The following is an 18,969-nucleotide window of genomic DNA, read 5'->3' on the forward strand; positions in this document are numbered from 1 at the left end:
TCAGGAAGGAGACGCGTTCTGTCTCCTAGAGATGAACGTACTTTGGAGCGAAAAGAACAAATCAATCCCAGAACAACAGCAAAGGACCTTGTGAAGATGCTGGAGGAAACAGGTACAAAAGTATCTATATCCACAGTAAAACGAGTCCTATATCGACATAACCTGAAAGGCCGCTCAGCAAGGAAGAAGTCACTGCTCCAAAACCGCCATAAAAAAGCCAGACTACGATTTGCAACTGCACATGGGGACAAAGATCATACTTTTTGGAGAAATGTCCTCTGGTCTGATGAAACAAAAATATAACTGTTTTGCCATAATGACCATCGTTATGTTTGGAGGAAAAAGGGGGAAGCTTGCAATCTGAAGAACACCATCCAAACCGTGAAGCACGGGGGAGGCAGCATCATGTTGTGGGGGTGCCTTGCTGCAGGAGGGACTGGTGCACTTCACAAAATAGATGGCATCATGAGGCAGGAAAATTATGTGGACAACATCTCAAGACATCAGTCAGGAAGTTAAAGCTTGGTCGCAAATGGGTCTTCCAAATGGACAATGACCCCAAGCATACTTCCAAAGTTGTTGCAAAATGGCTTAAGGACAACAAAGTCAAGGTATTGGAGTGGCCATCACAAAGCCCTGACCTTAGTCCTATAGAACATTTGTGGGTAGAACTGAAAAAGCAAGGAGGCCTACAAACCTGACTCAGTTACACCAGCTCTGTCAAGAGTTACGGGCCAAAATTCACCCAACTTATTGTGGGAAGCTTGTGGAAGGCTACCCAAAACGTTTGACCCAAGTTAAACAATTTAAAGGCAATGCTACCAAATACTAATTGAGTGTATGTAAACTTCTGACCCCCTGGGAATGTGATGAAAGAAATAAAAGCTGAAATAAATCATTCTCTCTACTATTATTCTGACATTTCAACATTCTTAAAATAATGTGGTGATCGTAACTGACCTAAGACAGGGAATTTTTACTAGGATTAAATGTCAGGAATTGTGAAAAACTGAGTTTAAATATATTTGGCTAAGGTGTATGTGAACTTCCGACTTCAACTGCAGATGAGGTATACATTTGTGTATGTGATTGTCCGTGCGTGAGTCAGACAGGCATCATAAAACACATAACATTATATTGAGAATAAACAAAAACATGGAAATGAATATAGGAAGAAGTTATGGGAAGCGAGAGTTCTGGAAACAAACGGAAGGAAGTGAGCAGACAGAGCAGAGCATGCTGGGGCAGAGAGAAGACAACATGGAGAACTGACCGGCTCCACAAGCGGACCAAAAAAAAAACATTAGGAGGGGAGAGGGGGAAGGGGAGAAGGCCAGGAGGAGAGAGACAGGGCAGCGGGGTTCTCAGGCCATGCAGGAAGCATGAAGCCAGAACATAACAACAGAAAAGGAGCTAAAACTAGGAAACTAAAAGGATGACAATAAGGGTAAACCAAAAGTAGAAATAATCTGAAAAGTGTAAACATTAAGGAAATGCTCTTCACCTTAATTCTTCAGGATGGAGCTGATGACCTGTTATAAATATGAGTAGCTGCTCTTTGACTGTTCAGCAGAAAAACCATGAAATTAAAATGATAAAACATAACCAAACATAAAATGCTGCCTGGACAGGAGACCCCGCATTCACACTCCCTAGAAAGGGTATTTTTTTGGTCCAAATTGAATTCAAAGTTCACCAGGAAGTAATTTTAGGGTTTTTGGTAATGCACTCCCGTGACATAACGATACTGTGACAGGGTAGGATCCAAAGTGTGACAGGGTAGGAAACCAAAGTGTGACATGGTAGGAACCAAAGTGTGACAGGGTAGGCACCAAAGTGCAACAAGGTAGGGCTGAAACTAAAGTGTGACAGGGTAGGAACCAAAGTGTGACATGGTAGGAACCAAAGTGTGACAGGGTAGGAACCAAAGTGCGACAGGGTAGGAACCAAAGTGTGACAGGGTAGGAACCAAAGTGGGGCAGGGCTGAAACTAAAGTGTGACAGGGTAGGAACCAAAGTGTGACATGGTAGGAACCAAAGTGTGACAGGGTAGGAGCCAAAGTGTGACAGGGTAGGAACCAAAGTGTGACAGGGTAGGAACCAAAGTGTGACAGGGTAGGAACCAAAGTGTGACAGGGTAGGAACCAAAGTGTTGACAGGGTAGGAACCAAAGTGTGACAGGGTAGGAGACAAAGTGGGGCAGGGCTGAAACCAAAGTGTGACAGGGTAGGAACCAAAGTGTGACAGGGTAGGAACCAAAGTGTGACAGGGTAGGAGCCAAAGTGGGGCAGGGTAGAATCCAAAGTGTGACAGGGTAGGAACCAAAGTGTGACAGGGTAGGAACCAAAGAGTGACATGGTAGAAACCAAAGTGTGACAGGGTAGGATCCAAAGTGTGACAGGGTAGGAACCAAAGTGTGACAGGGTGCTAGGAACCAAAGTGTGACAGGGCAGGAACCAAAGTGTGACAGGGTAGGAACCAAAGTGTGACAGGGTAGGAACCAAAGTGTGACAGGGTAGGACCCAGGTGGACAGGGTATGAACCAAAGTGTGACAGGGTAGGAACCAAAGTGAGACAGGGTAGGAACCAAAGTGTGACAGGGTAGGAACCAAAGTGCGACAGGGTAGGAACAAAGTGCGACAGGGTAGGAACCAAAGTGTGACAGGGTAGGAGACAAAGTGTGACAGGGTAGAAACCAAAGGTTTGTCGATGTCTCTACTACTGCGGAACCCCACAGGACCTAGCCGTCACAATGGAAGGGACGAGGGCACGACCTGGGTTAGTGAAGAATTACAGTGAACAGCATTGCAGAAAAAACGACTGCACTAACAGAGGAAGAGGACACAACTAAATCAGAGCAAAGAAAGAAAGAAAGAAAGAAAGGAGAGATGATATATATAAATATATACATTTTTAACACATTCTATTGAAACAAAATTAAACTGGTTGCTGCATATCTCACATGCAAATTCGTCAGGCATGCTGCAGTGAACGTAAATGAAGACAACGGAGCCAAAACAAAAACTAAACAGTGAAGGGTTTAGTGAACCAAACCAAAAGTGCAAAAAGGAATAGCAACAGAGCAAATTATCAAAGCATTTATTTGTGTCCCAGAACCCAACAGTGCTGAGAGGAGAGGACCATAATACTGTTGCTAACATGGTACTGCTCCACTGAGAGGAGAGGAGAGGACCATAATACTGTTGCTAACATGGTACTGCTCCACTGAGAGGAGAGAGATGACCATAATACTGTTGCTAACATGGTACTGCTCCACTGAGAGGAGAGGACCATAATACTGTTGCTAACATGGTACTGCTCCACTGAGAGGAGAGGAGAGGACCATAATACTGTTGCTAACATGGTACTGCTCCACTGAGAGGAGAGGACCATAATACTGTTGCTAACATGGTACTGCTCCACTGGGAGAGGAGAGGACCATAATACTGTGACTAACATGGTACTGCTCCACTGAGAGGAGAGGAGAGGACCATAATACTGTTGCTAACATGGTACTGCTCCACTGAGAGGAGAGGAGATGACCATAATACTGTTGCTAACATGGTACTGCTCCACTGAGAGGAGAGGACCATCATAACTGGGACTAACATGGTACTGCTCCACTGAGAGGAGAGGACCATCATAACTGGGACTAACATGGTACTGCTCCACTGAGAGGAGAGGACCATCATAACTGGGACTAACATGGTACTGCTCCACTGAGAGGAGAGGACCATAATACTGTGGCTAACATGGTACTGCTCCACTGAGAGGAGAGGACCATAATACTGGGCTAACATGGTACTGCTCCACTGAGAGGAGAGGAGAGGACCATAATACTGGGCTAACATGGTACTGCTCCACTGAGAGGAGAGGACCATAATACTGGGCTAACATGGTACTGCTCCACTGAGAGGAGAGGAGAGGACCATAATACTGGGACAAACATGGTACTGCTCCACTGAGAGGAGAGGAGAGGACCATAATACTGGGACTAACATGATACTGCTCCACTGAGAGGAGAGGAGATGACCATAATACTGGACTAACATGGTACTGCTCCACTGAGAGGAGAGGACCATAATACTGTGGACTAACATGGTACTGCTCCACTGGAGAGGAGAGGACCATAATACTGGCTAACATGGTACTGCTCCACTGGAGAGGAGAGGACCATCATAACTGGGACTAACATGGTACTGCTCCACTGAGAGGAGAGGAGAGGACCATAATACTGGGACTAACATGGTACTGCTCCACTGAGAGGAGAGGACCATAATACTGGGACTAACATGGTACTGCTCCACTGAGAGGAGAGGACCATCATAACTGGGACTAACATGGTACTGCTCCACTGAGAGGAGAGGACCATCATAACTGGGACTAACATGGTACTGCTCCACTGAGAGGAGAGGAGAGGACCATAATACTGGGACTAACATGGTACTGCTCCACTGAGAGGAGAGGACCATAATACTGGGACTAACATGGTACTGCTCCACTGAGAGGAGAGGAGAGGACCATAATACTGGGACTAACATGGTACTGCTCCACTGAGAGGAGAGGACCATAATAACTGGGACTAACATGGTACTGCTCCACTGAGAGGAGAGGACCATCATAACTGGGACTAACATGGTACTGCTCCACTGAGAGGAGAGGAGAGGACCATAATACTGGGACTAACATGGTACTGCTCCACTGAGAGGAGAGGAGAGGACCATAATACTGGGACTAACATGGTACTGCTCCACTGAGAGGAGAGGAGAGGACCATAATACTGGGACTAACATGGTACTGCTCCACTGAGAGGAGAGGACCATCATAACTGGGACTAGAGTATAATTTTTTTTAGATTACTATCCCAACTACAACAACAAAATACTTAAATGCATAATTTTGTCCTTGAAACTTGAAATACTGAAATACTGTAGAATTCCATTCATTACTATGGAGGACTGTTCCTACGGGGGAGTACCAAAATGGCCGACCGGTGGCTTTAAAACCTCTCAATGGCCAATACACTGAAATAACAATCTAGGGTTTATATACAGGGCCTTCGGAAAGTCTTCAGATCCTTTGACTTTTTCCACATTTAATCACATAACAGCCTTATTCTAAAATGTATTAAACTGATGAGGGGGGAAAAAAACTATCTTCACACAAAACCCCATAATGACAAAGCAAAAACAATTTTACTCAGTACTTTGTTGAAGCACCTTTGGCAGCGATTACAGCCTCAGGTCTTCTTGGGTATGACGCTACAAGCTTGGTACACCTGTATTTGGGGAGTTTCTCCCATTCTTCTCTGTAGATCATCTCAAGCTCTGTCAGGTTGGATGGGGAGCGTTGATGCACAGCTATTTTCAGGTCTCTCCAGAGATGTTCAATCGGGTTCAAGTCTGGCCTCTGGCTGGGCCACTCAAGGACATTCAGAGACTTGTCCCGAAGCCACTCCTGCGTTGTCTTGGCTGTGTGCTTAGGGTTGTTGTCCTGTTGGAAGGTGAACCTTCACCCCAGTCAAGTCCTGAGCGGTCTGGAGCAGGTTTTCATCAATGATCTCTTTGTACTTTGCTCCGTTCATCTTTCCCTCGATCCTGACTAGTCTCCCAGTCCCTGCCACTGAAAAACATCCGCACAGCATGATGCTGCCACCACCATGCTACACCGTAGGGATGGTGCCTGGTTTCCTCCAGACGTGATGCCTGGCATTCAGGCCAAAGAGTTCAATCTTGGTTTCATCAGACCAGAGAATCTTGTTTTTCATGGTCTGAGAGTCTTTAGGTGCCTTTTGGCAAACTCCAAGCGGGCTGTCATGTGCCTTTTACGGAGGAGTGGTTTCCGTCTGGCCACTCTACCATAAAGGCCTGATTGGTGGAATGCTGCAGAGATGGTTGTCCTTCTGGAAGGTTCTCCCATCTCCACAGAGGAACTCTAGAACTCTGTCAGAGTGACCATCGGATTCTTGGTCACCTCCCTGACCAAGGCCCTTCTCCCTCGATTGCTCAGTTTGGCCAGGCGGCCAGCTCTAGGAAGAGTCTTGGTGGTTCCAAACTTCTTCCATTTAAGAATGATGGAGGCCACTGTGTTCTTGTGGACCTTCAATGCTGCAGAAATGTTTTGTTACCCTTCCGCAGATCTGTGCCTCAACACAATCCTGTCTTGGAGCTCTACGGACAATTCCTTTGACCTCATGGCTTGGTTTTTGCTCTGACATGCCCTGTCAACTGTGGGACCTTATATAGACAGGTGTGTGCCTTTCCAAATCATGTCCAATCAATTGAATTTACCACAGGTGGACTCCATTCAAGTTGTAGAAACATCTTAAGGATGATCAATGGAAACAGGATGCACCTGAGCTCAATTTTGAGTCTCATAGCAAAGGGTCTGAATATTTATGTAAATAAGGTATTTCTGTTTAAAATGTTTAATACCTTTGCAAAAATGTCTAAAAACCTGTTTTTGCTTTGTCATTATGGGGTATTGTGTGTAGATTGCTGAGGAAAAAATATTTATTGAATCCATTTTAGAATAAGGCTGTAACGTAACAAAATGTGCAAAAAGTCAAGAGGTCTGAATACTTTCCAAAGGCACTGTACAGTACATCAATGCTTAGAGCCTTTTACCCTGGCAACTGAATGAATGATTCTCTCTCTATGCTATGATCTACAGAAGTACAAGCAGCCTGTTGATTCAAGGTTCCTACAGGGAAATATTGACGTAAATGCTGAATAAAGAGGCTTCGGGTAACTAGGCTACAGTATGAATCACTTACATTAGATTGGCTTTATGTTTGTCTCCCCACCTCCTCTTTCTGTCCTTCCTCCCCCCCTCTCTCCCTCTCCTTCTCTCTCTCCCCCTCTCCCCCCTCTCAACCCCCCCTCTCTCTCTCCCCCTCCTTCTCTCCCCTCGCACCCCCCCCTCTAGTTTTGTATTAAAGAGAGAGCGGAAACTCAACAGCCATCCACTCTCCTCTCTCCAACTCTCCCAAGCAACCAACCATACACTCCCTAACCCACCCTGCACTGTTGGATTAGGCCACAGGGACAAAGAGACACACAGAGGTTTAGATGGGGAGGGATGGACCAGGAGGTGAATTGTGGGTAGTGAAGTTTGTAAGGGGGTGGGGGGGGGGTGGGGTCAGGTGATAGATAAAAACCTTTCATGACATTAGGATCTGTGAGGTTCCGCCAGCAGATCATTGAGATCATAGCCTGGAGTCTATCTTCCTCCTCTTCATCATCATCCAGCGATGGAGCACGGCTGCCCGTGGTGTGGTGGTAGTTTATAGTCACTGCTATATAACCAGGTAATAATACACACAGATAACACAGTTAAACATATAACACAGCGCCATCTATAGGCCTGGTGGTAGTTTATAGTCACTGCTATATAACCAGGTAATAATACACACAGATAACACAGTTAAACATATAACACAGCGCCATCTATAGGCCTGGTGGTAGGTTATAGTCACTGCTATATAACCAGGTAATAATACACACAGATAACACAGTTAAACATATAACACAGCGCCATCTATAGGCCTGGTGGTGTGGTGGTAGTTTATAGTCACTGCTATATAACCAGGTAATAATACACACAGATAACACAGTTAAAGATATAACACAGCGCCATCTATAGGCCTGGTGGTAGTTTATAGTCACTGCTATATAACCAGGTAATAATACACACAGATAACACAGTTAAACATATAACACAGCGCCATCTATAGGCCTGGTGGTGGTAGTTTATAGTCACTGCTATATAACCAGGTAATAATACACACAGATAACACAGTTAAAGATATAACACAGCGCCATCTATAGGCCTGGTGGTGTGGTGGTAGTTTATAGTCACTGCTATATAACCAGGTAATAATACACACAGATAACACAGTTAAACATATAACACAGTGCCATCTATAGGCCTGGTGGTAGTTTATAGTCACTGCTATATACCAGGTAATAATACACACAGATAACATAGTTAAACATATAACACAGCGCCATCTATAGGCCTGGTGGTAGTTTATAGTCACTGCTATATAACCAGGTAATAATACACACAGATAACACAGTTAAACATTTAACACAGCGCCATCTATAGGTCTGGTGGTAGTTTATAGTCACTGCTATATACCAGGTAATAATACACACAGATAACACAGTTAAACATATAACACAGCGCCATCTATAGGCCTGGTGGTAGTTTATAGTCACTGCTATATACCAGGTAATAATACCAGGCCCCCAGTGTCCAGTCTGGACAGTGAAGTTACAAGCTCTGCTGGTCGGCGTAGCAACCTAGCGGTGCCAAAAGCCGATAGTAGTTAGTAATAATATAACAGGGAATCGTAATAGCTAACTAAGTTAATAATGTTACATGTATGTGTTTGTTAATATTTATACAGTCATTTGTTCTATTCCTCATTCTCTCTCTAGCTATTGTTGTCACTACCCCATTACACTAATTTATAATCCCATGGTATACGGTCTGATATACCATGGCTGTCAGCCAATCAGCATTCAGGGCTCCAACCACCCAGTTTATATTCCTCTATATCCCATGGTGAATTATTTTAAAGTCTGCTACAAATCGAGGTTATTTAATGAAATACTGATCCATTCTGTCTACTAGATATTTAATTAAACACTGATCCATTCTGTCTACTAGATATTTAATTAAATACTGATCCATTCTGTCTACTAGATATTTAATGAAATACTGATCCATTCTGACTACTAGATATTTAATTAAATACTGATCCATTCTGTCTACTAGATATTTAATGAAATACTGATCCATTCTGACTACTAGATATTTAATTAAATACTGATTCATTCTGACTACTAGATATTTAATTAAATATTGATCCATTCTGACTACTAGATATTTAATTAAATACTGATTCATTCTGACTACTAGATATTTCATTAAATATTGATCCATTCTGACTAATAGATATTTAATGAAATACTGATCCATTCTGACTAATAGATATTTAATTAAATACTGATTCATTCTGACTACTAGATATTTAATTAAATATTGATCCATTCTGACTACTAGATATTTAATGAAATACTGATCCATTCTGACTAATAGATATTTAATGAAATACTGATCCATTCTGTCTACTAGATATTTAATTAAATACTGATTCATTCTGACTACTAGATATTTAATTAAATATTGATCCATTCTGACTACTAGATATTTAATTAAATACTGATCCATTCTGACTACTAGATAATTAATTAAATATTGATTCATTCTGTCTACTAGATATTGAATTAAATATTGATTCATTCTGACTACTAGATATTTAATAAAATATTGATTCATTCTGACTACTAGATATTTAATTAAATACTGATTCATTCTGTCTACTAGATATTTAATTAAATACTGATTCATTCTGACTACTAGATATTTAATGAAATAGTGATCCATTCTGACTAATAGATATTTAATTAAATACTGATTCATACTGACTACTAGATATTTAATGAAATACTGATCCATTCTGTCTACTAGATATTTAATTAAACACTGATCCATTCTGTCTACTAGATATTTAATTAAATACTGATCCATTCTGTCTACTAGATATTTAATGAAATACTGATCCATTCTGACTACTAGATATTTAATTAAATACTGATCCATTCTGTCTACTAGATATTTAATGAAATACTGATCCATTCTGACTACTAGATATTTAATTAAATACTGATTCATTCTGACTACTAGATATTTAATTAAATATTGATCCATTCTGACTACTAGATATTTAATTAAATACTGATTCATTCTGACTACTAGATATTTCATTAAATATTGATCCATTCTGACTAATAGATATTTAATGAAATACTGATCCATTCTGACTAATAGATATTTAATTAAATACTGATTCATTCTGACTACTAGATATTTAATTAAATATTGATCCATTCTGACTACTAGATATTTAATGAAATACTGATCCATTCTGACTAATAGATATTTAATGAAATACTGATCCATTCTGTCTACTAGATATTTAATTAAATACTGATTCATTCTGACTACTAGATATTTAATTAAATATTGATCCATTCTGACTACTAGATATTTAATTAAATACTGATCCATTCTGACTACTAGATAATTAATTAAATATTGATTCATTCTGTCTACTAGATATTGAATTAAATATTGATTCATTCTGACTACTAGATATTTAATAAAATATTGATTCATTCTGACTACTAGATATTTAATTAAATACTGATTCATTCTGTCTACTAGATATTTAATTAAATACTGATTCATTCTGACTACTAGATATTTCATTAAATATTGATCCATTCTGACTAATAGATATTTAATGAAATACTGATCCATTCTGACTAATAGATATTTAATTAAATACTGATTCATTCTGACTACTAGATATTTAATTAAATATTGATCCATTCTGACTACTAGATATTTAATTAAATACTGATCCATTCTGACTACTAGATAATTAATTAAATATTGATTCATTCTGTCTACTAGATATTGAATTAAATATTGATTCATTCTGACTACTAGATATTTAATAAAATATTGATTCATTCTGACTACTAGATATTTAATTAAATACTGATTCATTCTGTCTACTAGATATTTAATTAAATACTGATTCATTCTGACTACTAGATATTTAATGAAATAGTGATCCATTCTGACTAATAGATATTTAATTAAATACTGATTCATACTGACTACTAGATATTTAATGAAATACTGATCCATTCTGTCTACTAGATATTTAATTAAACACTGATCCATTCTGTCTACTAGATATTTAATTAAATACTGATCCATTCTGTCTACTAGATATTTAATGAAATACTGATCCATTCTGACTACTAGATATTTAATTAAATACTGATCCATTCTGTCTACTAGATATTTAATGAAATACTGATCCATTCTGACTACTAGATATTTAATTAAATACTGATTCATTCTGACTACTAGATATTTAATTAAATATTGATCCATTCTGACTACTAGATATTTAATTAAATACTGATTCATTCTGACTACTAGATATTTAATTAAATATTGATCCATTCTGACTAATAGATATTTAATGAAATACTGATCCATTCTGACTAATAGATATTTAATTAAATACTGATTCATTCTGACTACTAGATATTTAATTAAATATTGATCCATTCTGACTACTAGATATTTAATGAAATACTGATCCATTCTGACTAATAGATATTTAATGAAATACTGATCCATTCTGTCTACTAGATATTTAATTAAATACTGATTCATTCTGACTACTAGATATTTAATTAAATATTGATCCATTCTGACTACTAGATATTTAATTAAATACTGATCCATTCTGACTACTAGATAATTAATTAAATATTGATTCATTCTGTCTACTAGATATTGAATTAAATATTGATTCATTCTGACTACTAGATATTTAATAAAATATTGATTCATTCTGACTACTAGATATTTAATTAAATACTGATTCATTCTGTCTACTAGATATTTAATTAAATACTGATTCATTCTGACTACTAGATATTTAATGAAATAGTGATCCATTCTGACTAATAGATATTTAATTAAATACTGATTCATACTGACTACTAGATATTTAATTAAATAGTGATCCATTCTGACTAATAGATATTTAATTAAATACTGATTCATACTGACTACTAGATATTTAATTAAATATTGATTCATTCTGACTACTAGATATTTAATTAAATATTGATTCATTCTGACTACTAGATATTTAATTAAATATTGATCCATTCTGTCTACTAGATATTTAATGAAATAGTGATTCATTCTGACTACTAGATATTTAATGAAATACTGATTCATTCTGTCTACATTTGTCGTCACACAGGACCGTGTGCTGACACAGACCAATCACGGGCCGGCAGGCTACGAGGAGGCTCTCTTAGGCAGGATGAAAATGACTACATCGACCATGATCCTTTGGTAGTTATGGCCACTTTCACCATGATGCTTAGCATTTTTTTGGTGCCATTCAGCCCCATTCAGCAATATGGCGCGCTTCAAATTGAAATAGTTTGGGCTTCATGCACCATCGGGAGTTTGCCATAGGAAAACATGGATGACATCAGCGCTATCTACTGGTTTTAATGTCCATGGATAAAACACACAGAGAAAACAGATATACATAGAGTACTGCGCCATCTATAGGCCTGGAGGGATCCTTACAGCCGACACAGCGTACAGCCTCTACAGCGTACAGCCCCTACAGCCCCTACAGCCCCTACAGCCTCTACAGCCCCTACAGCCCCTACAGCCCCTACAGCGTACAGCCCCTACAGCCCCTACAGCCTCTACAGCCCTACAGCCCCTACAGCCCGTACAGCCCCTACAGCCCCTACAGCCTACAGCCCCTACAGCGTACAGCCCCTACAGCCCCTACAGCCTACAGCCCCTACAGCCACTACAGCCTACAGCCCCTACAGCCTCTACAGCCTTCAGCCTACAGCCCCTACTGCCCCTACAGCCTCTACAGCCTACAGCCCCTACAGCGTACAGCCCCTACGGCGTACAGCCCCTACAGCGTACAGCCCCTACAGCCTCTACAGCCTACAGCCCCTACAGCCTCTACAGCCTACAGCCCCTACAGCCTACAGCCCCTACAGCCTCTACAGCCTACAGCCCCTACAGCCTACAGCCTCTACAGCCCCTACAGCCTCTACAGCGTACAGCCCCTACAGCCTACAGCCCCTACAGCCTACAGCCCCTACAGCCTACAGCGTACAGCCCCTACAGCGTACAGCGTACAGCCTCTACAGCGTACAGCCCCTACAGCCTACAGCCCCTACAGCCTCTACAGCCTACAGCCCCTACAGCCTACAGTCTCTACAGCCCCTACAGCCCCACAGCCCCTACAGCGTACAGCCCCTACAGCGTACAGGCTCTACAGCCTACAGCCCCTACAGCCTACAGCCCCTACAGCCTCTACAGCGTACAGCCCCTACAGCGTACAGCCCCTACAGCCTACAGCCCCTACAGCCTACAGCCCCTACAGCCTACAGCCCCTACAGCCTACAGCCTCTACAGCCCCTACAGCGTACAGCCCCTACAGCGTACAGCCCCTACAGCGTACAGCCCCTACAGCCTCTACAGCCTACAGCCCCTACAGCCTACAGCCCCTGCAGCCTACGGCCTCTACAGCGTACAGGGTACAGCCTCTACAGGGTACAGCCTCTTCAGGGTACAGCCTCTTCAGGGTACAGCCTCTTCAGGGTACAGCCTCTACAGCGGACAGCCTCTACAGCGGACAGTCTCTACAGCGGACAGCCTCTACAGCGTACAGCCTCTACAGCGTACAGCCTCTACACCCTCTACAGCGGACAGCCTCTACAGCGGACAGCCTCTACAGCGGACAAGCTCTACAGCGGACAGCCTCTAAAGCAGACAAGCTCTACAGCGGACAACCTCTACAGCGGACAACCTCTACAGCGGACAGCCTCTACAGCGGACAGCCTCTACAGCGTACAGCCTCTACAGCGTACAGCCTCTACAGCCTACAGCCCCTACAGCCTACAGCCCCTACAGCGTATAGCCTCTACAGCGGACAGCCTCTACAGCGGACAGCCTCTACAGCGGACAGCCTCTACAGCGGACAGCCTCTACAGCGTACAGCCTCTACAGCGTACAGCCCCTACAGCGTACAGCCCCTACAGCCTCTACAGCGGATAGCCTCTACAGCGGACAGCCTCTACAGCGGACAGCCTCTACAGCGTACAGCCTCTACAGCGTACAGTCTCTACAGCCTACAGCCCCTACAGCGTACAGCCTCTTCAGTTTACAACAGACAGACATACATACCAAAGGAGATAGTAAATTCAAACCTACAGAATGCTCAAGATACTTCCTGTAACTCTCTGTCCATTCTCTTACGGCATAACAATACCTACAGCAACATTACAGTTGGGAAAAGCTGCAGAAAGCCACTCAACAGCAGACAAAGTGAACAAGAAGTACTTTACAGTGAAGTCTATCATGTGTGTCCAATGATGGTGTGGGTGCCATTTTGAGAGAGAGAGAGAGAGGTGTGTGTGTGTGTGTGTGTGTGTGTGTGTGTGTGTGAGTGTCTGTGTGTTTGTGTGTGTGTGTGTGTGTTTGTTGGAAGGATGGGGTAACTCACTGGAGTCGTGGTGGTGTCCAGGATAGACGATACGGAATACGTAGTCAGCTGCTGTCTGCTCCTCTCCCTCCTGATCTAACAGTCTGACTGTGCTGGTCCTCATCCTTAGCTTAGGAAACACCTTACCCTGGAATACACACACACACACACACACACACACACACACACACACACACACACACACACACACACACACACACACACACACACACACACACACACACACACACACACACACACACACACACACACACACACACACACACACACACACACACACACACACAGACACACACACACACACACACACACACACACACACACACACACACACACACACACACACACAGACACACACACACACACACACAGACACACACACACACACACACAGACACAGACACACACAGACACACACAGACACAGACACACACACACACACAAACAAACACACACATGCATGCATGCACACACAAACACACACACACACAGACACACACACAGACACACACACACAAACACACACACAAACACACACACACATGCATGCACACACATTTTACACTGTCGCAGGATTCGGCAACGATTTATAGTTTATGTGTACTTGATCACTGTATTTATGGTTGTGCTGTCGTGTGTGGCTGAGCTGGTAGAGCATGGTGCTTGTAATGCCAGGGTAGTGGATTCCATTCCCAGGATCACCCGTAAAACATATGCTGCATGACTGTAAGTCGCTTTGGATAAAAGTGTCTGCGAAACGGAACATATTATATATATATATTATAATTATTATATTACATATTATATATATTATATATATATATATTTTATAATTATTATATTATATATATTATAATTATTATAGTCGTAGGTGTAGTCTGTCATACTATCCAGGTCTGTGCCCAAACAATTTGAGCTTCTACTTTTAAAAATCCACCTTTCCAGAAACAAGTCTCTCACCGTTGCCGCTTGCTATAGACCACCTTCTGCCCCCAGCTATGCCCTGGAAACCATATGTGAATTGATTGCCCCTCATCTATCTTCAGAGTTCGAACTGTTAGGCGACCTAAACTGGGACATGCTTAACACCCCGGCCATCCTACGATCTAAGCTAGATGCCCTCAATCTCATACAAATCTTCAAGGAACCTACCAGGTACAACCCTAAATCCATAACCATGGGCACCCTCTTAGATATTCATCCTGACCAACCTGCCCTCTAAATACACCTCTGCTGTCTTCAACCAGGATCTCAGCGATCACTGCCTCATTGCCTGCGTGCGTACTTGGTCCGCGGTCAAACGACCACCCCTCATCACTGTCAAACGCTCCCTAAAACACTTCAGCGAGCAGGCCTTTCTAATTGACCTGGCCCAGGTGTCCTGGAAGGATATTGGCCTCATTCAGTCAGTAGAGGATGCCTGGTTGCTCTTCAAAAGTGCTTTCCTCTCCATCTTAAATAAGCATGCCCCATTAAAAAAATGTAGAACTAAGAACAGATATACCCCTTGGTTCACTCCAGACTTGACTGCCCTTGAACAGCACAAAAACATCCTGTGGCGTTGTGCATTAGCATCGAACAGCCCCCGCGATATGCAACTTTTCAGGGAAGTCAGGAACCAATATACTCTGTCAGTTAGGAAAGCTAAGGCTATCTTTTTCAAACAGAAATTTGCTTCCTGTAGCACTGATTCCAAAAAGTTCTGGGACACTGTAAAGTCCATGGAGAATTAGAGCACCTCCTCCCAGCTGCCCACTGCACTGAGGCTAGGAAACACTGTCACTACCAATATATCTACGATAATTGATCATTTCAATAAGCATTTTTACACGGCTGGCCATGCTTTCCACCTGGCTACCCGTACCCCGGTCAACATCTCAACATCCCCTGCAGCAACTTGCCCAACCCTCACCCCCACCCCCACTTCTCCTTCACCCAAATCCAGACAGCTGATGTTCTGAAAGAACTGCAAAATCTGGATCCCTACAAATCAGCTGGGGTAAACAATTTGGACTGTCTCTTTTTATCCGCCGAAATTGTTGCATCCCCTATTATAAGCCTATTGAACCTCTCTTTCGTATCGTCTGAGATCCCCAAAGATTGGAAAGCTGCCACGGTCATCCCCCTCTTCAAAAGGGGGAGACACTCTAGACCCAAACTGTTATAGACCTATATCCATCCTGCCCTGCCTTCCTAAAATCTTCGAAAGCCAAGTTAACAAACAGATCACCGACCATTTCGAATCCCACCGTCCCTTCTCCACTATGCAATCTAGTTTACGAGCTGGTCACAGGTGCACCTCAGCAACGCTTAAGGTCCTAAACGATATCATAACCGCCATCAATAAAAGACTACCGTGCAGCCATCTTCATCGACCTGGCCAAGGCTTTCGACTCTGTCAATCACCGCATTCTTATCGGCAGACTCAATAGCCTTGGCTTCTCAAATGATTGCCTCGCCTGGTTCACCAACTACTTCTCAGATAGAGTTCAGTGTGTCAAATTGGAGGGCCTGTTGTCCGGTCTGGCAGTCTCTATCGGGGTGCCACAGGGTTCAATTCTCGGGCCGACACTTTTCTCTGAATATATCAATGATGTCGCTCTTACTGCTGGTGATTCTCTGATCCACCTCTTCACAGACAACACCATTCTGTATACATCTGGCCCTTCTTTGGACACTGTGGTAACAAACCTCCAAACGAGCTTCAATGCCATACAACTCTCCTTCCGTGGCCTCCAACTGCTTTTAAATGCTAGTAAAACTAAATGCATGCTCTTCAACCGATCGCTGCCCGCACCCTCCCGCCCGTCCAGCATCACTACTCTGGACGGTTCTGATTTAGAACATGTGGACAACTACAAATACTTAGGTGTCTGGTTAGACTGTAAACTCTCCTTCCAGACTCACATTAAACATCTCCAATCCAAAATTAAATCTAGAATCGGCTTCCTATTTCGCAACAAAGCATCCTTCACTCATGCCGCCAAGCATACCCTCATAAAACTGACCATCCTACCGATCCTTGACTTCGGCGATGTCATTTACAAAATAGCCCCCAACAGTCTACTCAGCAAACTGGATGCAGTCTATCCCAGTGCCATCCGTTTTATCACCAAAGCCCCCATATACTACCCACCACTGCAACCTGTATGCTGTCGTTGGCTGGCCCTCACTACATATCCATCGCCAAACCCACTGGCTCCAGGTCATCTATAAGTCTTTGCTAGGTAAAGCCCCGCCTTATCTCAGCTCACTGGTCACCATCGCAACACCCACCCGTAGCATGCGCTCCAGCAGGTATATTGCATTGGTCATCCCCAAAGCCAACACTTCCTTTGGCCGCCTTTCCTTCCAGTTCTCTGCTACCAATGACTGGAACGAATTGCAAAAATCACTGAAGCTGGAGTCTTATATCTCCCTCTCTAAATTTAAGCATCAGCTGTCAGAGCAGCTTACCGATCGCTGCAGCTGTACACAGACAATCTGTAAATAGCCCATCCAACCAACTACCTCATCCCCATTTTGTTATTTATCTTCTTGCTCTTTTGCACCCCAGTATCTCTACTTGCACATCATCATCTGCACATCTATCGCTCCAGTGTTAATGCTAAGTTGTAATTATTTTCGCCTCTAGGGCCTATTTGTTGCCTTACCTCCCTACTCTTCTACATTTGCACACACTGTACATAGATCTTTCTATTTTTCTTTTATTTTGTGTTATTGACTGTACGTTTGTTTATGTGTAACTAACTCTGTGTTGTTGTTTTTGTCGCACTGCTTTGCTTTATCTTGGCCAGGTCACAGTTGTAAATGACAACTTGTTCTTAACTGGCCAACCTGGTTAAATAAAGGTGAAATAAAAATAAATAAAAGTCGTCCCTTTACCTTTCTGTGACCAGAGTGGTGTTAAATCTGTTCTTGGGTCAGGTCTTAGTAACACACACTTACTACTTAACTTACGTCTCTCTTTATATAGTATTGTACTAGATCTGTCTGAGGCCAGTTTTTAATAACAATCACCTATATAGTATTAGATCTGTTCTGAGACCAGGTCTTACCTTGTCTCTCTGACTCCAGAGTGGCGGCTCTATAGTATTAGATCTGTTCTGAGACCAGGTCTTACCTTGCCTCTCTGACTCCAGAGTGGCGGCTCTATAGTATTAGATCTGTTCTGAGACCAGGTCTTACCTTGCCTCTCTGGCTCCAGAGTGGTGGCTCTATAGTATTAGATCTGTTCTGAGACCAGGTCTTACCTTGCATCTCTGGCTCCAGAGTGGTGGCTCTATAGTATTAGATCTGTTCTGAGACCAGGTCTTACCTTGCCTCTCTGACTCCAGAGTGGTGGCTCTATAGTATTAGATCTGTTCTGAGACCAGGTCTTACCTTGCCTCTCTGGCTCCAGAGTGGGGGCTCCAGCTGACCGCGGGGCAGCAGGCCCGTCTCCAGGCAGGACAGGAAGGCCAGGAGGTGGCCGCCGGGGGGGAAGTGGAGAGGGGGGTGCTGGATGCCATCCTGACTAACCAGAACCAAAGTCCCACCATAGTCCGCTGGGGGGGGGAGAAAGAGAGGTAGATATGAAAAAGAGAGAAAGAAATTGAGAGGAGCCGTATAAAGGAGTCACTAAGATAAATGAGGACACTTGAGCAGCTATATCCTCCGCCCTTCTGCCCTTCTGCCCTTCTGCCCTCCTGCCCTCCATCCTTCTGCCCTTCTGCCCTCCTGCCCTCCATCCTTCTGCCCTCCATCCTTCTGCC

The 18,969-nt window shown here is 42.8% G+C and overlaps 1 protein-coding gene across 1 annotated transcript in view; it reads right to left on the minus strand.

Moving 5' to 3' along the window:
- Positions 1-18,969, minus strand: part of LOC106613357 (small G protein signaling modulator 2) — a 145,894-nt gene that overhangs the window by 22,071 nt on the left and 104,854 nt on the right. Inside the window, exons 10-12 of the mRNA XM_045724860.1 lie at positions 18,599-18,762; positions 14,216-14,342; positions 7,160-7,297 (exon numbers count right to left, since the gene is read on the minus strand). Of these exons, the coding sequence (XP_045580816.1) occupies positions 7,160-7,297; positions 14,216-14,342; positions 18,599-18,762 (429 nt within the window). The remainder of the gene's footprint in view (positions 1-7,159; positions 7,298-14,215; positions 14,343-18,598; positions 18,763-18,969) is intronic.

Source organism: Salmo salar, chromosome ssa09 (assembly GCF_905237065.1).
Source record: "Salmo salar chromosome ssa09, Ssal_v3.1, whole genome shotgun sequence".
NCBI lineage: Eukaryota > Metazoa > Chordata > Actinopteri > Salmoniformes > Salmonidae > Salmo > Salmo salar.